Genomic DNA, 21136 nt, shown 5'->3' on the forward strand with positions numbered 1-21136 from the left:
TAATACAAGTGCCAAATATAATCTTTAAAGGAAAAAAAATACAAGCCATAGCAGAGGTCAATGTTAGACCTAATCTACTTAGCTTTTTGTGAGCTAGTGAAAAGCGGTTTCTGAGTTGCAGATTTCTGCCATCCTAGATTTGGTGGCAGGTTGGGCTTGTGAAGATGTATGATTCTTGACAGATATACCAGAAATCTTGAGTGGAAGCTAAATTGCTCTTCTAATACTGAGACATATCTCAGATCTTCTTACAACAAAGCTTAACTTTGTCAGCATGGCAACAAGGAGCTCTGTATTGGGTATTGTAGCCTTGTACTACATACAGAAAAGCATTCCTTAAACAGCCATGGCCTAAATATTGGTTTAAAGTATTTGTTTCTGGTATAACTCTCTGGATGCACTACTCACTTTGGATACTGCTATACCACCATCTTGTGTTCCAAGACTGAGAACATAACACGTAGAAAAGGCATACTCTAAAAGCAGTAATGCCTGCTAACATGCATTGGCAGGATCCCCATATTTCAAGTGCCACAGCTTGTATGCACTAAGAAAAAGCTTTAACAGGATCCATCATTCCCTCTCTCTTTTTCAAGGCTCAAATTTTATTCAGTTTTGCTGTGCTTCCAGTTTCCCTTCTCTCCTAATAGTAAGCAGCTTCCTCATGCACGTGGATGTAATTGTTAGCCCTTACTTTGACTTTTCCAAAGTGCAACAGAACAGTCACACCTGCAGGGTGGTTGCTGTCATAGGTTTGGCATACAAAGGGTTCAAAGTGGTTAACAGATTGGTTGAATATGTATAAATTAGACTCTCCAGTAAAAAAATCTTGGGTTTTGGCTGATGTTTCAGAAAAAAAAAAAAAAAAAAGGAATTTGGCTTTGAGGAAAAGGAGATTCAGTCATTAATTGTTAGGGTAGCTACAGCATGCAGTGTGTGTTTGAAATTAATAAATTTACCTAATTTATTTATCAGTTAATGCCATGATGCTAAGTATTTCATTTACATATTAGAACAGACAAGTGCTCAGTACTGAAAAAAAAGAAAAAGAAAGTAAACACAAAAACTGTGAGAAGGAAATACAATACTCAGGGTAATTATAATAAAGGGCAGTCCTAATGACAATGCATGCGTATAGGGTTTTGTGGGGAAAAGACTGGGGTAAAATCAAAGAAAACTGAAAAAAGTTACAAAAATTGCAGTCAGCATACATGCTGTGTTTTAATGTGGTAGGAGTGTAAAAGCACCTCCTAACAGTCAAAAATCTACTTGTCTCATGGCAGCATTTAAGACTTTTCTAACCTTCTCTCAATATCTCATCCTTTTTCTTTTTTTTCCTAACTTAGTTCCTGGGGAATTTTTTCTCTGGTAAAATTAATGGCTCTTGTGAGTTTGTATTCCATTAATATAATCTGCATAGCTTTGGTTAAAAATCTATATCAGTGTCAGAAACATAGATTGATTGGCATCTGGCAATGAAACTACTCAGTTAAAGTGGGGCTTTCTATGAAATTTCTTCCAGGTATCTCTTCTTTTGTATAATTTTTTTCCTTATTCTTTCTTTTACATTATTTTTTTCTCTTTGGAACAAATCCTGAGCTCACAAAAGGCAAGAAGTCAGTGACGATTTTAACTGATCATCTATAAAAAATATTTTTGTAAACCTATGGAGTATATTCCTCCTTTGAGTGTTTGTTTAAAAGTCTATTACATATGATAGACTTTTAAGGTGTTCTTTGATTCCCTTCTGGCTCAGAATTAGTAGTATGCGTCCTTGCTGTCTGATGTTGTTTTTGAGTGCTGTTCTCTTATTTCAGTACAGGAGAGCCGGGATGTGTGCTCACACCCGTCTCAATCCAGCAGGCAGCAATTTGTGCTGAATGCAAGAATCCAAGTAGAGCAGCAGCTCCCTCTAGTGCTTTTTGACCTTTTCTCCACTTTTGAAGTGCTTGGATAGCAGTGAAAAGCTTCTGTTAAACACACTGCTCACTTTGCTCTCACAAGCATTCTGAAAACTGTGATTGTTCAAATCAGTATCTCTGTACCCTTGAAATGCATTTTATATATTTGCCTACTTCCATTTTCTTCTGAAGTCTTCTGAAAGAGAGACTGTCACATGCTGTTGCCCTGCTCAGCGTGGCTCTTCACTGAAATTGAAATGCTGATTTTATGAAACAAAAATAATTACTGTGATAATAGGATGCTTTAAGGTTGTAAGAACAGCATTTTGATCAGACTGAAGAACTGAGCTGATTGCTTTCTTCTGCCATAGCTGCCACCTAAAAGTCTATAGAATTCAGCAGCACAGACATGGTCCCCAGCAGACCACAGCTTGTTTTGCATTATGTATAATGCATTGACTTTCTAGATACCACCCCTCTTTATTTTAAAAGTAAACCAAAGAATCACAGAATGGGTAGGATTGGAAGAATTGTCTGTGGATCATCTGATACAGCCTTCCTGCTCAAGCAGGGTCATCTGAAAGCACAGGATTGTGACCAGATGATTCTTGAATCATCTTCCACAGCGTCATTCTTCCAGCAAGGAAGACTCTACCACCTCTCTGGGCAGTCTGTTTCACTGTGCTGTCATCCACACTGTAATATGGGAAATGTATCTGACCTTGTACCCTCAGCCTAAGGGTGTACAGGCCCAGTTCTGCACTCTTCACTTGGGCAAAGTACTTTTCTGATCTTGGGTTGTAAAATTACTACCTGCCTCATTTTGTGTAGTGTTCTGTTAAGAGGAGATAGTTTATTTTTCTTTTTGTTCTGCCTGAAGAATAGCTGCCTGATGTCTGTCACTGTTGAGGTTGGGGGTTTATTTATTTATTTATTTATTTTTGCCTTTGAATGAATCAGCAGGTATACCTACTTACATAGATGGGCTAGAGAACAGAAAAAAAGGAGTTTTACTCACTTCTCCATTGAGGGTTAACTTAATCTTTGCTGTCCTAATTTTCTCTCTCTCTACTGGAACTGTTATGATTGGAGGAATTCCATTTCTCAATAGCTCCCATTTCAGTGATTTAGCTGTTTTTAAAATCAAGAGCTCTAAGCTAGAGTTGTGCTACACAATTGCACCAGAATAACGAAAAAAAATCCCAGTAAAATTCTTTGAGATGAGTCTGACTTTTGCCCAGTTGTTCTTTAGCAGAAGTGAAATGTTATCAGCACTGGTTTGTAAAGGTAAGAAGCATGAGGACTGCCTGTTCTGGCCAAACACAATTTTGTCCAACCTACCTGTGGCAGAGGTGGGAAAGAAGCTTAGGGTGTGCTAAATCACAGGCTAGTAAGCTGTAATCACAATTATTCATTCTCTTAAATAGATACATCCAAAGCTAAGCTATTGTTTTCAACCAATAGATGTAATTGATTCATTTAAAAATTCCTGTAGCTTTTGAAGCTCATCATTCAGTTTCTCATTTACCTTTGCAAGAGGCTGAACTTTGTATTTTTATCCTCTCAAGTATATTTTGCTCGGAAGATGAGCTTTGTGTTACTCTCTAAAGTTTTAAATTAAAATAGGGTTTCTTTTTTGTCTGTACTGCATGTGATGCAGTAGAGGAGTTCACTTGAACTTCTTCATTTAATTACATACATTTTTGGCATTGTGATTCAATACCTATGTCAGTGCCCCCAAACTAGTTATCTTAAGTAGCCAGCAGTTCACCTTGGAAATTTCATTTCCTCTGCCTCAGGAAATACTGTCATCCCTCTACCAATATTTTGGAAGTGACTGAATGTTATCGTTTAATTACAATAATGAAAAAATCAAAGCAATGATAAGTGAAAATTGTCACTAGCATTTCTGGTTTTCCTGGACTTTGAGCTGCTTCTTAGAAGAATATTGGAAATGCTTACATAATAGTGTGGGAATGGTTGGCAAAGGTTGGTCATATTGCTTGTTTCAATGCATTAAGTTTTTTTATCCATATCAAAATGTAATTTATTTCTTGTGTCCTATTGTGGCAGACATCATGTTTTCATCATTCTTTCCATTTGCCCTTTGGAATAGTTATACAATATTGTACATCTGCCCTGATGAGTTTCACAATGTTTTGCATTAAAATAAACAGAAAAACAGTGTCTTATTTTAATGGGCAGGCACCAAAGGAAAATACAGTGATAAAGTAACTGCACTGAGTCACTTGCAGGCTGTGTTCTCTGAAATGGCCTATTTTTGAGATGAAACCAATGCAATTTACTTGTTACCCATTTTATGCATAGACTGTGAGATTGGGTAGACTTTTTCAACAGTCTCATGTTTACAGAAATGCAGATGAACTATAAAAGTTAAGGGAGGAAAATACATTGTAAACCCCTGTAATTTCACAGTTTGGAGCTATTTCCCTTTATGCACCTCTGTTTCTATTCCTGCCTTGTCCATAGAAATAACAGCTGAAACCTGTTTGCAGTTTTGGAAAACAATCAGGACACATTTTTAGTTCTTTTTTTATTCATACAACTCTACCCTCTGTGTGCTACACTTCTCTCAATTACAAAACCTGATAGTAGAAAAAAAAAAGGAAACCCTGCTCACCTGAGCTTTTAAAGTGGCAGATGTGCAAAATCCACATTCAAAAGCTAGAAACTGCAGGTAGAATAATTCTTCAACTGTTTTTAATTTCATTGCTTCTCTACTTTCAAACCAATGCTGCTCAGGGTTTTTTTTTTGTCTGTAGAGACTTCAGAGTAGATTGTGCAACTATATTATTGTAGTGAAACTGAAAGAAAAGAGGCTATGGTTTAGGAAAAAAGTCTTGAATAAAAATATTTTCTGTTGTTGTACACTTGTTTTACTAGTTTTTATTATAGAAAAAATGATATAAACATAAAATTATTAATTTTTTCTCATTTTTTTATAAATGGAAGTACTAAACTGGTAATGCAAAGGCTGTGGCATAGTCAAGAGCACAACCCAAATGCCTAAAGTTCTCCTTGACTCTCTTAGTAATGAGATATTCTGGGGATTTTAAAGGATATGTTTGTTTTTCAAAACTGTGCCAATGTACTTTTCATCTTGTCAAAAGTTATTTATTTATGTACAAATAATATCTGAGAGTTTGGCATTGATGGCAGATACAGCATAAAGTTCTTCCTGGCTTGTGTGGCTGCAGCAGTTTCAGTTGTGGAAAAAACAGTAAAAGAGGCATGGTACATGATGTCAAATGAAAAGGGAGAGTAGGTTCTTATTTCAGAATTCTCCAGGAATCCTGGGTACAAGGATTCAGCATAGCAGGTTTACAGTGTTGACATTGAGATGTCTAGGCAGTGTCATCATGCTTCAGTAAGAGAGTAATTTGTAAATTTTGCACTAATTTGTAAATTTAATGGAGTCTTAGTCCATGAGTTTTTGACTGTACTTTCTGTCTTCTGCTCCATCTACCAAACTTTAAAATCTCACTGAGGACATGCATTTTGGCAGAATATGCCTAAAAATGGGGAGATTTAATGTCCAAATATGTTTTTGCCCAAGCACATTTTTCAGTGTTTCTGTCCTAAATGTTCATTTGATCAGGAAGTTCCTTTTTCAGTGTTGAATTTCTTGATGAAACACGTGTGTTTAACTAAAACTTTGCAATGATAATAAAACTAGGTAGTTAATATTCTGGAGAATTCTGGCTTTCATCAATTTCACTTACTGTACTCCCAGGTTAAAAATCTGTCTGTTTACTCACACTAGGAGCTACTTCTATACTGAAAGTTGTGCTTTGAGTTAGTGGAAAGAGTTTGAAAATGCTGCAGAACAGGGATGTTGTTTATACCAGAAGGGACTTGTATTAAAATTGATATGGATTTTATTTCTGCCTTCTCTGACTGACCAATTCACTTGAAAATAAGTTGCTGTTTTTCAGAATTCAGAGATTTAAAAACTAACTTTCTTCTTCCTCTGTGCCAGAAAAAAGAAATAATGGAAGATAATTTACTGTACACTCAAATAAAAATCAAAAAACTTTTACATCCCCATTGCTCTTTAAATACAGATATGCAAACATAAAATTAGTTAAATCAAAATGACCTTCTGATGCATATTTTTCCATATAGGGTCCTTCTGGACTAAAAGGAATCCTGGATTCATTGAACAAGCATTATAATGAGGTACGGAGATTTGATTTGGTGTCTGTGTGGGTTTATGACTAAGTACTATCTAAGGCAGAAATGACCTCAGTTTTGATCCCTGTGAACCACATTCCAAATTAATTCAAAAGGTAATTTCTTTCCTGACCCCTTTGTGCATCCCGTTACAAGTTTCAGTCCACACTCCAGTCACGTACCTGCCATGTCATCTCTCTTGCTGCCATGTGTCTTACCTCCCATCCATCTTCTACTTACTTGTTTTTGACTGGTAAAACTCAAAAAGGAGATGTGTGCACCACCTAGCTGATAGTGTGAAGCACCAGTTCTCCATTTCTAAACCTAATTGCTTTAAAATGTATTTGACATTTTTTTCTTGACAACTCTGTCATGATTCTAAGAGTAAAATAGAAAGACAAGGAGTCATAATTTTGAAGAGATCTGCCAGCAGTCCATGAGAATTGTCCTTATGTTTGTATTATGGACTACTAAAAATACTGTGTCAATTATAAAACCACGTGCAGCTAAAATAACTTAAAAGAAAATATTAAAATTGCATAGGACTGTTTCAACTTGACAGAGATTTTACATTCTTACTGCAGGTATTTCAAGTTATTTAAGCTATGGTAGTGTCTGCCATTGAATGAGAATAGAGAAGTTTGTTTAATTGATTTGGGAGTGTGTAACCTCTCTGATCAGAAAGCTATTTCATACAAAGATTCATGATGCACTATTACAGCATTATTTCCCCAGTACAGTGGTTAATGTGCATGCATCACAACTTAAGTCATGCAGGTCAAGCCTGGAGGGAATTAATTTATTTTAATATTAGAATGCATTAACTCTAAAGAGCATATGTATTCAGGGTAATTTTCTTATTTAACATACCCAGATGAGTGCTAAAATCTTTGCTTGAACAGGGATTCGGGAGTTAAACTTATGTCAAACACCTTTCCAGCTGCTTTTATCACTGAAGTGATTCCTCTGATATTAATTAGGAATTTTAGTTCCTTCCAAATCAGTATATCACCGTAGAAGCTTATAATAGGAATTAGGTATAGAACATTTTTATGCCTAGAGACTTAGTTTCTGTATTTGGTCTCCTGTTCCATATATATGTGTTGAAGTTTTATGTATTTTGATTTTCACAGTTGGTTTCCTTACCTGCCAAAGAACTTTCACTGATACCAGCACTGTTTCCTCTATTGATACCATATTTATTGTAACTCATTCCCCACCTCTGCCTTATCAATTTCTTTTATCCTGACAGTCCCTTTAAGGTTAATTCTGCAAGAGGAAATACAAACACTGATGATCTCCAGGAAATTACACACTTCTGTCTCCAAAAATAATTTTTCTTATAATTACAAGGCTCTAAGTATTGTTAAGGTTGCTTATATTTCCTAATTGACAATATTCTGGAAAAAATATAGACCAGCTGGTATGTGTCTATAAATTAATTATCCTTTAAATCCTGGATAGGTTACCAACTTCCTTCAGCTGTCTAGTTCGAAGATTTTAATGACTCTGTCATGAGCAATTAACTGTTCAACAAGGAAATTCTGTTTGATTCCAGATGAAAGAGGAGTTGGCTTTCTGAAGTAAAAGGTTCTAAATATGCAAACCTTAACTAAATATTCAGACCCCCCCTAGAGTCAGCTTAAGTCTGCAACCACAAACATATTAATTCCGATACATTTTGTGATGGGAATGGAATATTACTGGCATGGACAAGACAAAGAGGTCTTCAAAGACAAGAAGAGCTCTGCTTTGCCACTGATTCACTTAGGCAAATGTGTGCACCAGCAACTTTTCTTTTTTCCGTGCTGTTATGTAGTATGACAGGAGCTGACTTTGTCCACAGCACTTCAGAGGTATCAAGCAGTCTTTCACATTCCAGTATTGAATTTCCAGTGTTCCTCAGTTATTTGCATTGGTAAAAGGATATTTGAATGATGCTCTGAGGTTTTTGAGGTTTCTTACAGCACAGGGAATGGTGGTATCATTTCCCATCATTTTATCCATGTACTCAAGGATGTCACAAGGTCTTCTTTCAGTTTGGTGTTTAAAGTGTTTAGGTATTGACACAGTTGCTACAGGTATTTTCGCAACTATTTTTTTTTTGTCCTGAGGATAGTAGTTAGGATTATTAGATATTAGGTTATTAGGATATTATGGCTTCTTTGTGTTGGTATTTCTAGGAACCATGAAAAACTGATACCAAGAAATGTGGTGGCTTGTAAGACCCATCATAATTAACAATATTTTTTTCTGTTTCTCTAATTTCTCTGTTTCTTACCAGATTATTTTTTATTTTTTTTCTGATTGCTGTATGATAATTTCTGATTGCTGTAATAAGTATTGGTAATTGCACAGGGTATTTAAATAATTTATTGCAACCAGGATTTTTCTGGGTCAGCATCAATCACTTTTTATCGAGTGATTTTTAAGGAGGCTGGAGTGCAAGCCTTTAAAAGCATAATTTACTTGATCCATGTATGCAGTGAAAGAGCACTATAAATGCAATTGCTGATTGCAGCAGCAAATTGTGCTAAACAGCAAACCGAGATCAGCAGTCCTTCTTTAATGAAGGTGAGAGGAACCTGCCCAGGATAAGGAGCAGCATTGATCCTTAATGAAGTGGGAGACAGTGCTGGAGCATTGCTTCCCTCATTCTTCCTCTGTGCCTGTTTTCACATGGGACTATTTTTATATCCCTTCTTGCTATGTCTTTTGCATTTTCAGCATAAATCAGATGCTTTGCATGTGTTCAATAAATGCATTTTGTTCTCTTCTTTTTGCCAAGAAAATAGTTCTGCCCTGTACTGTGTGCTACATTCCTTCAGAGATGGATAAATGTTGCCTCATGGTTTGCATTTTTATACTCTCAGGCCTCTGTTATCCTTTGCTTGGGCTTTCAAGGCCTCTGTTTGTCATCCTTCTTACTTACCAGTTTTCCATATGTGGATATAAGGTCATTTAGCTGATCTTACTTCTAAATATCTTTGGAAAGGGCATATAGATCAGTTTAATAAAAAATGTTCTCCAACACATAAAAATAATAAATTAAACCAAAACACAAAAATACCTGAAACTACAACACAATCTAGTCAGGAAATGTTTCAGAATTATAATTTGTAGTAATTTTAGGTCATTATGGGATAATTCATTATTAACTTCCTAAGATTATTTTTGCTTTGGTGTATATTACTTACATTTGGTTATAAAGAGCAAATTGCCTATAAAAATGCAAAGAAGATAAGGATAGTTATTTGGTCTAACAACCTTTCCCCCTATTTTAGATTTTTGCACCACATATATTTAAAAAAAAAAATTAAAAAAAGGCACAACTCAGTATAAATAATAATTTTTAGTGTACTCATGGTAACAGGATTCCGGATTCTCAGTCCAGTGATAGTCAACTATTTCTTATCAATACTCAGGTATCTGAGTATCTGCCTCTTCCTCTGAAGTTGGTTTTGATAGTTAGTGTAATAACAGTGTTAACAAACCCTGAGCATCAAGAATAATCCATCAGAAAATTAGCATTTCTAAAATAATTATTGTTGTTTTTCAATTTATATTCAGTTACCATCTCCTGAAAATATTAACACGGTGTAAATGGCACGTTTATTCGTTGTGATATTTTCCCATTTTAGAGCTATGGAAACTGGAACATTGCAAGGGGAGTTGGCTTACTCAGGGTTCCTGCTCACCCAGTGGCATGTGTGCTGGGATTGGGATACCCTGGTCTTGACTGGAGCTCATATTTCAGGGTTATTGGGGGTTTTGTTTCTTTTTCCATTGTCATTGCAAGAAAACATGTTCCCCTTAAGAAGTCTGACTCTGTGAAAAGGAAACCATTTGTTTTGTGTTTTACTGTGTCTTTACCTTGTACAGAAGAATAAATAAATGCAATGCAATAACAGCTGAGCAAGTATACAACCTGAACCTGTAGTCCTTAAGTCTGTCTTCTTTGAGAAGCAATGTGAGGAGCATGTTCCCTCTCCTTCATCTTATTGCTGTAGTAGATTTAAATTAGTTCTGCTTTTTTTTTTGCATTTCATGGTGCTCAAAAGTAAAATGTTTGTGGTTCTTTTTCATAGAAGTGGGTTTTTTGTTCTTTTCTAACATACTTGAGAGATTTATTTTTACATTGAGCATAAAAATATGTTCTTTGTGTTGAACTTGAAAAAATCATAGATTTGCACAGCAACAGTCAACATAGACGTTTCCCTTTGATGCTTTTGTTCACTTTCTGCTAGTGTGGCAGGAGTGTGAATGTGTGATAAAGTGTTCTGCAACACACTACCTAGTTGTACTGCATAGGCATTTATTATTATTATTCCCTTTCTAGTAGGAAATTAGGACTTCTGAATTTACAACTGGTAAATTTCAATAAATTTTTATGGTAAATAAATTGTTACTGGGAGTAAATAGTGATGTTTTCTGATCTTTGTGGTGATATTTCTCTCCAGAGTGATACAAGACTACTAGGAGTACTTGGGACCCCTGGACTTAAAGGCCAGAAGGGAGACATTGTAAGCATTTGGGATGAATTTGGAGAAGTTTCAAAGTGCCTGCCCAACCTGTCCCTGCCACCCTTAACACAGTGAATTTTATTTGATTTATCCCAATGGGCTTTGGAGGAATAGATTTTTGAGATGACTGGGACTTTGATCTGTGTAATCCAACATCCAACTCATCATGCTAGCCTGCAGTGGCAGCATGTGATCCTTTCTCCTCTAGTATAAATAGACAGGGCAAATGCTGAAAGAATTATGTATGATTTCTGTAATGCCATCTGAGAAGTCAGATGAGCTGCCCTGCCAGTTATGTGGGAAAGATTCTGAAAAAGCTGAAAGTCAGAAAATATTTTGGATACTAAATAATGAATATTTAAACAAGTTTCTCTGCAATGATGAGCTTTCTATACAAAAAATACTCATAGACAACCTCTAAAAATTATATGGAAGTCAAATTCTGAATCCACACCATAAGGCACTGTATTGTTTATAGTTATAGCCCTGTATAAGCAGCTCACTGATATTTTAACAATTGCATGCCTTTCAGACTTGTAAGAGAAGAGATAAATGCTCTGGACATGTGACAGAATTGGCAACATTTTACTGAGAAGCCTGCAGATCTGCTATACAAAACAGTCATTTAAACTCATTTGCAGAGGTTTAAGCTTGATTTCCATTGTAACAGTAGTTAAGATTTTGTGGCCCACACAGAACAAAGTACAGTTAAAGAAGAGGAGGGTGTTATTTACATTTGCCAGAATATAAATATTTTTAATATAATTAATTTTCTTAAAAGGGTCAAAAAGGAGAATTGGGAATAACTGGTGCAAAAGGAGAAAAGGTGAGTTAATTCCTTACTTCTGTGCTAATATGTTTACTAGAAATTGATGCAATGTACTGATTGTGAATGAAATCTTGTACAATATACAGGAGATCGAGAAAAAAATATTTGGGTATGGGAAAAGTTATCAGTCTCTAAATGCCCTCATTACCTTATTCAAACCCCTTCTGGGAGGGTATTTACATATGCAAGTAAATTTCCCTGTTCTACCAGCTCACAAAGTCCTTAGCTTTTAAAAGCATTCACACTTTTACTTAATATGAGTTTAAAATTACTTTTGTATAAATTTATGACCAGAGGCTCCCTCATGAATTAGGTGCCAGTCATAATTTTTCAAGTTAGGAATGTGATCTTCAATATCTACATGGAAAAAAAAAAAGAAGCTTTAAATTATTAAAATTTTAAAATTAGCATTCTAATTATGTATCTTTTAGTTTAAGCATAAATTTTACAGTATGATTCAGGAGGTATTACTTGGGAACAGGTGTGAATTTTGCTTTTCTAGGAACGTGCATTGTACATAGTTCTTCTACTGGTCAATAGGTGCTTTGCCATTCAGCTGTGAGGCTTCTTGGTTTCTTGGTCATGCCTATATAATTTTCATGCAGGCAGAAACATTATTTTTACTCCCTTGATATCACAGCTTTAAGATTTTTTGTGTTATAAAACACCTGTGTTTGAGAATTTTTCAGATTCGGATGCATGATCACTTGTGTGTTCATTATCACTCTTTAGTTCATATTCCTGACCCTCCCTTGTGCTCCTGCTTGAAAGGATCATAGATGTCGTGGTCTTGGCATAAAATCAACATATCCCTCAACAAACTTTTGTAGTCCATATATTTGTATCTTAGACAGGTTTAGAATAGCCACATTTTCCAGGACTCTTCACCAAAACCAGACGTATGTGTTATTTACCATTTTAAATAAATCCGTTAATCTCTTTTCTGTTGTTCCTTAGGGAGAGCCTTCTGAAAAAGGGGACAAGGGAGAGCCAGTAAGTATAGCATGTTTTGAACTGCTGTGAATAATGTGCATTTGAGATTACTTTCATATCATATTCATTCTGTAATTCTTTTCTTTTTAGACATTCTTTAGATGCAGGAATTATGTGGGATAGCATATGTATTTTCTCCTTTTTACATGTGCATCAAGGTCTCCCAGGTTATAAACAAAAAACAGAGGTGCCCTGTTTTTCAACATTCCTGTTGCTGGTACTGTCCATGAACTGAGTTTAGAGCACATGCTTTTTTAATTATTATTCCCTGAAGGTTCTTTCTTTCAGTTTTTTCACAAGGTTTTATGTGCCCTGAACTGTACTGTTTTGATGCCACCAGTGTGGCATTTAACATCAGGCTGTTCTTGTATAGCCAGTGTATGTGTGCATAACTTTTTTTTTTTTTTTGAGGCAAATTTTCAGAATACTCGTTCTGTGAGAATCTTTTTACCTATGTAATGTATTTGTAATTAATTATTGTCCTCTCGTATGATATTTGACAAAAGCTAGTTATGTATTTTAATATAAAGGTTGCTGAGATATTTGTGGGTAACATATAATAAGTCCTACTATAATAATTTGTGGGTTTGAAGGTGAATACTGGGTACCAGAAGAGATGTAGTGGTGAAGAGCAGGCTTTTGAATGGAAAAATTTCTTAAGGAAATGTAGTGTTTCCAAGCATTTTTCCTTTAAAACATTGGGGAAACTTGCAAAAACTTAGGTTGCAAGAGGAATGTCCTTCAGAGTTTGCAAAAGACATCAGAAATTATTTAATATTTTCTCAATATTTAAGTTTGCAAGCTTTATTACCATATTTTAAGGTAGAAAATTAAACTCTTAGTTGATCCTACTTATATTTCTAACTTCTTATGATTGTATTTACTATTTTCAGGGAGAGACTGGAATGGAGGGTTCAAAAGGAAATAAGGTATTTTTCGACTTGTACATACTGTATATGTTGCCAGTATACATAGCTGATACTGGGATCCATAGCAGTAAACTGGATTTTTTTGTCTTCTCAAAAAAAAAAAATCATTAGGGTGAAATGGGAGATCCTGGACCACCTGGTCTTATTGGAAATCCAGGATCAAAGGTAAGTGAAAACTATTTAATCCAATAAAAATTGCATTCTGGGCTGTTATATAAGAGGGCTCTGAAGCTGTCCACTCTTTAGCTAGTATTAATGGGCAAAGAATGCAAAGTAGTTTATATCAAAAGTTTGTGTTTGGATCATGGCTATTTTACATAAAATTTGAGTTTTATACTAAATTCTTGTTGCTCTCAGTGTAACTCAGAAAGGAATATTTAAGCAAGTGTTATTTTGTCACTTGAGAATATGAGCACCCATTTTGCCATTAGAAATCCACTGGTAGCTGGGTGCATTCTCTTTATGCATTAGTGATGCAAGGAGTAACCACTGCCAGTACTTTGGTAGCTCCTTTGTTTAATCCTATGAGACAGTAGCTAATGATAAAGCAGTCATGGCCTTGCTTTGAGTCTGTCCTCATAGGCAAACCCCAGAAAGTGGATGAGTGGACAGTGAGGTGGATTCAGAACTGGCTGAACAGCAGATACCAGAGGGTCATAATCATGACACAGGGTCTAGTTGGAGCCCTGTCCCTGGTGGTGTCCACCAGGGTTCAATACTGGGGCCAGTCCTGTTTAACTGGTTCATCAAGCACTTGGATGAAGGGACAGAGGCCCCCTCAGAAAGTTCCCTACAACCCAAAGCTGGGAGGAGTGGCCAATGCCCCAGAGGGCTGTGCAGCCCTTCAGAGGGACTGACAGGTTGGAGAAATGGGCAGAGAACTGTCTGAAACTCAGCAGGGGAAAGTGCAGGGTCCTGAACCTGGGGAGGAATAACCACACAGGACAACTTGGTGGAAAGCAGCTCTTCAGAGAAGGACCTGCAGATCCTGGTGGACAACAGCGTGAGCCAGCAGCACCCCTGTGGCCAAGAAGGCCAATGGTGTCCTGGGGTGCATTGAGAAGAACATTTCCAGGTCGAGAGAGATGATCCTGTCCTTCTATTCAGCCCTGGTGAGGCACATCTGGAGTGTTGTGTCCAGCTCTGGGCTCCTCAGGATGAGACAGACGTGGAGCTCCTGGAGTGGGTCCAGTGAAGAGCAAAGATGACTAAGGGATTGGAGCATCTGTCTTACAAGGAAAGGCTGAGAGAGCTGGACCTGTTCAGCCCTGAGAAAAGTCAACTGGAAGGAGAGCTCATCACTGTCTATAAGTATCTAAACAGTGGTGTTGAGGTTTTTGGGCTCTTCCCAATGGTGCCGAGCAATAGGACAAGAGCAATGGGCAGAAATTGATGCACAGGAAGTTCTACCTAAATATAAGGAAGAACTTCTTTACTGGGTGGGTGACTGAGCACTGGAACAAATTTCCCAGCAAGGTTGTGGAGTCTCCCTCACTGGAAGAAACTGCAACGTGCTCTAGAATGACCCTGCTTGAGCAGGAAGGTTGAACCAGATAACCCACAGTGATTCCTTCCAACTTCGCCCATTCTGCAATTGTGTGATTCTGTGAAGAAAGTAACTGAATCACAGATGTTCTTGAAAATCCCTCATGATGCCTTGAATAGTTTTAAAGAAAGAATTAGAAACTATTAAATGTAACTGCCACCCAATACTATTCATGTTGGATATTACCTACATTTTAGATCATGAAAAGAAGGCTCAGTGAGAATGAATGTGGCTATAGAAGCCACAAAATTGTTGTCTTAAAAATTATTCTTGAAATCTTAGTCTATTCTTTTGTTATGTCTTTCCCTTTAGGTATTCCCTTTGTATTTACTTGTATTTATATATATATATATTTTGGATTTTGTCCATATCAGTCCACAAGACTTATTGAACTAAATGTTAGAGTAAGAGAGAATGAGCAAACTCTGTACTTCTTACTCTGTGTGGAAGATAATTCTTAATTCCTGCTGTTTTAATATATTTGTACATAAGAATGCTTTACACCATATTGCAGTAGTTGATTGCCTTTTACCTCAGATGTGTATTACATCATTTCACAGGGACTGCAAGGCCCTCCAGGACCTGTTGGACCCAGGGGACTGCCAGGAGAAGCTGTATGTATTGTGCCATTTCTCCATGTCTGTAGCTGTGGTGCATGAGCAGTTAGCCAGTGAAGCAGTGCCACAGAAGTTACCATAGCTGCTCCTTTGGTGGGTGGTACTGTACATATAAGGTCCTGAAGCACAGTAGGATGGAATGCCTCCCTCAACAGGCCATTATCTTGAGCTTCAGCAAACCATCTATTATCCTGCTTCTGACACTATTTGATAGCCTGGAGAGGATCTGGATATTGGGGTCACTGAAATGAGAGCTTTTACCCTTGTTTATCTCTCCCTTGTTCCCCTGTTAGCATTATGTTCCTTGGGTCCTAGCTTCCCATTCCAGCTGTGAGGCCATTGCTTGGCTGGGATGGTTAAGGAACAACTTGTCTTGGTTTGTGTTGTGCAGCTGCTGGCAGTTATCAAGCACAGATTTACAGGGCAAGGCTCCCCAGAGATGCAGTGTGCTTGTAGGTGCAAAACTGGTGGTTTGGCAGTGTCAAGCAGTGGTACTTCTCAGCAGAGCTGGAATGTCCCTGTAGTCATTGCGCTTTTGGCTGCCCCACACTGAGGTCTGCCAGCTGATTGAGCAAAGCGATGGTGGTCTCCTTCATGGGGGTTTTAGTGTCCCTGTAACTATTATGTCACTGGGCAGCAGCCTGGTGGGTCGCCTGGCTGGCTGGGATTTCTCAAACTGGTAGGCACCTACCCCAAGATCCAGCACACTTGTAAGCCTTGTGCCTCTGGGCAGGAAGAGCAAGGGTTAAATGTCAATCCATTCTGGATTCTCCAGGAAACATCTTAAAATATTAATCACCATTGTACTAAACTTCAAAGTGCCCTGAGCATTTGATTTGACACCCATATAATAGCAGAAGTCTCTCCTGGGGCAGTGGCTGCCTGTCTCCCTTCCAAATTATGGCACAATGCCTATTTCAGCATGCAGACAACTATTTTCTGCATAATTCCATGTGTTTCAATCCACAACACTAGTGTTGTCACATAACCTAACAAGTGGCATCTACCCCCTCTTCTTGGTTCTTGTACCTCCCATCTTCCATAAACCATAAAAAAGCTTTTAAAAAGTATTTTGGAGGTAAGAGTGGTTAGATCTGAGAAGTAGATCAAGAAAAAGGGACAGTAAAAAGCTTAGCTCTAGCCTAGCAGTTCAGCCACTCAATTAAAAGTGTGTGGTTTTGATCTTTTTTCTACCAACAGAAGCATCTAAAAGCTGGTGTTGCTGCATTTTGTCTTAGGCTTTTCCACACATGCCCTGAGACTATATTGTGGAAGAAGATTCTTATTTTCAACAGACTTTTAAGCCATATACTTTATTAATATTAAAATATGATTCAAAGTGATGCAAAGCTGGCAGACTTTTTATTGGTGACCTATTAAAAGTCTTGGGAATATAAGCAAGGTGACCAGTAGAAGCTTCAGCTCTGGAAGGGAAAAAAGAGGGGGGAAAAATCTAGTATTTAAATATGCATTTAGTCATTTTATATATCTCATTTTCCTTCTCAGTTGAGACATATCTTTCTTCAGTTGTGTCTGATTTACCTATCATCTATTCAAATGTTTGTAAGCCTTATCTGCTGTGGTTCTTTTTATCTATAAATCTCCAACCCTACTATGAAAGATAACAAAATACTCATTTCTCTTGCTTGTGTTGCCATCATTCCACTTGAGTTCATAATTGCTATTTTTGAAACTGCTGTTCTGATGGATCTTTGATCCAGAGAACATTATGAACAGATAAATACTAATTATAATATATGTAAGTCCTAGACATAGATGGTACTGAAGGCTCCTATCTGTGCTCACAATCTAGTTTGTAAAAACATAAATTTAAATACGTTATAGAGACACTGTGCTTAGCTATAAGCTCCTTGTTTTTTATCTTCTAAAGATGAAACATTATAAATGAAAAATATAATAATTCATTTTATGCAGTATGGTGACTATTATGAAAGTTTGAAAATTGTTTTACATTAACTTACATCATCAAAGAGTCATCTAGCAGATAAGAATTACTTCTTTTCCTAAGAAACCACTTTTGCTTGGTCCAACCAAAAAGTTGGGAAAAACTTAGAAAAGAAGAGAGAGAAGGGAGGCTGTATGTATTTTATGCCAATATCAAAAGTGAATAGGGTAGACCATGATCAGTAAACATGAATTTTCATTTCCATAATGATTTTGTGTTTGTATAAGCAGATTATTCTTCATTAGGGTACATTTTTTTTTCTTTCTTAGCTTTTAGTTTGGATGACTGGGTGAAACAAGTAGCTGTCTGTCTGTATTAAGTGTAGAATGCAGCAGAGAAAGCAAACACAGCTGTTGAACATTCACTACTGGCATGAAAATATTGTCATCTGTCATATGTCAGTGTACACAAAACTGTGTTTTACACTGAGAAGAAAAATTAAAACAATATGTGTTTCCTTGTCTTTGCCTTAGAGAGTTCATTTTCCAGTCCAGAAAAAGATTAATACTTAGATTTTACTGTTCAGTTTGGGCAATTTTATCCTTTACTGTGAAAATTACTGCTATTCTTAACAAAACGCTTGACTAAATGGTTGAATAACATTGAAGGGTCATGGAAAACATTTTCTTTATTTGTTGCAGTGTAGTGAGAGAACCCAATTAAGCCTTACTTACTATTTAAATTGTTTCTATTTAGATTTTCATATTTTTTGTTTATCTTCATTTCTCTGCATTTATAAAAATTATTCATGAAAAGAACAAGGGAAAAGACTGAAGTTAAAATGTGAAAGATGAGAAGATTTAGACAAAAGAAAGGCTGGAACATACTTTATTTACTGAAAAATATTTATTTACTTTATTAACTGTCCATTGTTTATCTAAAACATTTAAAGGGATTTTTTGGATTAACTAATGTGAAGGAGTAGAGATTCATTAGGGCTTTTAAGATACTACTTTTAGTAATATACTAGTGTATGCAATCATGCCACCCTCCATGGGCAAAAAAGATGTGACACTTACTTAAAATTCAAGTTTTTATGTGCTACTGCCTTCCTTGAAAAAAAAGTTGATTTTCAAGTCTTGGAATTACTTTGAAATAGAAGAAATAAAGCATTTAGTCTCTGCCATTCTCCCCTGATAGGGTCCAGAAAATGATTATTTTATTTTAACTTAAAGAAAAATGATTTATTTATTTAATTAAGGAAGTGTTCATTAACTTACAGTCTTTAACATTTGGGGTCAGTACTAATGCACAGTAAATAGTCCAGTGTAAACTAATTTTCATCTATATTTTTATATAACCTTTATTAAGGGAATAGCTATAAAAGCATACAGTTATATTTTTATTAATTCCAGGGCTTACCAGGAGATCCTGGGGTACCAGGAAACCCAGGAATTAAAGGACAGAAGGTATGTTTTAAGTGTTTTAAATTAAACTTGATATATTAATGCATTTTAAGTTTTCACTTCAAGAGTAACCTTCCATTCTTCTGTAGTGCATCTGTGTGGCTGCTGTAAGAAGTGATTTTAAAATGTAACAGCAGCAACCCCATGTGTTATGGAGAAGAAACATCTCTGCATTTGGAGATAATTCAGGCCAGTTTGGCAACCCAGTTGCTCTTTAGATTAATAATTTAAGTAGTATTTCAAAGAGATTGGAATATGCCCTTACATTAAATCTGCACTGTTCAGAAATGTCAGTTCAGGTCCTGACTACAGAGCAACCTTTTCAGTGTAGTGTCCTACCCAGACTAATGTGTAAAATCCCACTTCACAGTCAGACATATTCATCTTGGCAGAGCTCTAGGGCAGCTACACTGACTCAGATGTGAGCCAAGGCTGGATCTTCTTAGGACATTGTATTTTGCTTTGTAGAAATCCCTTAGTTAGAATTCAGCTGCATCAGCAAGAGCTAAGAATTATGTGAGTATATACTGAATGTAAAGAAGGAGAAAAGAGAGGATATACAGGTGTGCTCTGAGATATGTGATTGTTGTGGTATTTATACATTGTGGGGTACAAGGGAAACCAATAAATTCCAGTATGAAGTGAGGTGACAGAAGGGCAAAGAAAATAACTGGAACAAGGACAAAAATGTACTAATCTTGCAAAATGGGGAGGATTCAGAAAGAATCACAGAGGATGTTCCAGGAGCCTGCAAAAGACAAGAGGACAGTATAATAAAAGACACAATTTTACTGCAGAAGCAGCAGGACTTTAGCTATATGGAACAAGAGACACTGCATGTATTGAAATAAGGAGCAGAGGTGTAAAGAGGAATACACTGAAGACCCCAGGTTCAGCAGTAGTGGTTGATAGCTGGGGAGAGACAGCTGTTGTTTCAGCTGTTGCTATGAATTAGTTGGCAGGGTTTAATGACAACCTGCAGATTAGGAGCCTGGGGAGCAAGAAATGTAGATCAGATGCATTGCAAACATAGAAAACCAAGAGAATTACTCGTTATTATCAATAGATATATGATCCAAGTCTCCAATTCAGTAACTTTTTTAAGGAAAATATGAGGGGTTTTTTTCCTTCTCTTTATCTTCTGAAGGTACTGCCACTTTCTATGATAAACTTGAGAATATTTAAAGTTTTTATAGGGGAAAATTCTGACATTTCAATTAGTGATTCAGATTTATTTTTTTAGGGTGACTCTGGTGGAATTATGGGACCACCTGGACATCCAGGTCCAAAAGGAGATACGGGGCCTCCTGGACCAAGTCTGCCTGGAACACCAGTAAGTTCATAATCTGAAAAGACTTTCCTGACTTTTTTTTTCTCCAGGGGCAACTGGGAAAGCATTCTCACTGTGCAATGAAAGAAATCACTGAAGTGTTTGTGTTGGAAGATACCTTAAAGATCATCTAGTTCCAACCCCCTGCTATGGGCAGGGACATCTCCCACTAGAGCAGGCTGCTCAAAGCCCCATCCAGCCTGGTCTTGAACACTTCCAGGGATGAGGCATCCACAACTTCTCTCAGCAACCTGTTCCAGTGCCTCCACCCTCACAGTAAAGAATTTCTTTCTAATACCTAAACTAAACTTAGTCACTTCCAGTTTAAAACCACAAAGCAAGTATTTTTTATTGTAATTTCAAAATTGAAATCTATTTTACAGTGGTATTATTATTGAACTAAAATATAGTCTAGAAATAGTGTAAGTATCACACATAATCTTAGTGACACTGGCACTAACAAGGAAGACATGTCAACTTGTCATAGTTTATTTCTAAGGGTCGGCTAATTTTGGCCCTTAAACTAATCTAGTCTCTTGGATTTCAAAACATAATTTGTTTTTTTTTTTCTTCTTTTTTTGTGTTTTGTATTGGGTTTCTTTTAGGGTCCCACTGGTGTTCCTGGAAACCCAGGTCCAAGGGGGCCAAAGGTATGCAAAATACATTATTTCTGTTTCTAAAAATATATTTTTAAAAGATAATATGGTAGTTTACATTTTCAGAGCTGTTGTGATGGAAAGCCTTGTACCTTTCACAGGGAGAAAGAGGACTACCTGGTGTACAGGGAGCACCTGGGGAGATGGGGCCCCCTGGAATAGGCATTCAGGGATCACCAGTAAGTAAACCAGCACCCAGAATTTGGGCTTCTTGCCCAAATCACTGAGCAACTGCAATAGGCAAAC

At 36.7% G+C, this 21136-nt stretch overlaps 1 protein-coding gene across 1 annotated transcript in view; it reads left to right on the top strand.

Moving 5' to 3' along the window:
* The window catches only part of COL19A1 (collagen type XIX alpha 1 chain), a 172030-nt gene that overhangs the window by 117371 nt on the left and 33523 nt on the right, over positions 1 to 21136 (top strand). Inside the window, exons 16-26 of the mRNA XM_062488567.1 lie at positions 6048 to 6101; positions 10556 to 10618; positions 11400 to 11444; positions 12405 to 12440; positions 13334 to 13369; positions 13481 to 13534; positions 15476 to 15529; positions 18854 to 18907; positions 20148 to 20237; positions 20840 to 20884; positions 20992 to 21069. Coding sequence (XP_062344551.1) covers positions 6048 to 6101; positions 10556 to 10618; positions 11400 to 11444; positions 12405 to 12440; positions 13334 to 13369; positions 13481 to 13534; positions 15476 to 15529; positions 18854 to 18907; positions 20148 to 20237; positions 20840 to 20884; positions 20992 to 21069 — 609 coding nt within the window. The remainder of the gene's footprint in view (positions 1 to 6047; positions 6102 to 10555; positions 10619 to 11399; positions 11445 to 12404; positions 12441 to 13333; positions 13370 to 13480; positions 13535 to 15475; positions 15530 to 18853; positions 18908 to 20147; positions 20238 to 20839; positions 20885 to 20991; positions 21070 to 21136) is intronic.

The sequence above is a fragment of the Cinclus cinclus genome, chromosome 3, assembly GCF_963662255.1.
Source record: "Cinclus cinclus chromosome 3, bCinCin1.1, whole genome shotgun sequence".
In the NCBI taxonomy this organism is placed as follows: Eukaryota; Metazoa; Chordata; class Aves; order Passeriformes; family Cinclidae; genus Cinclus; species Cinclus cinclus.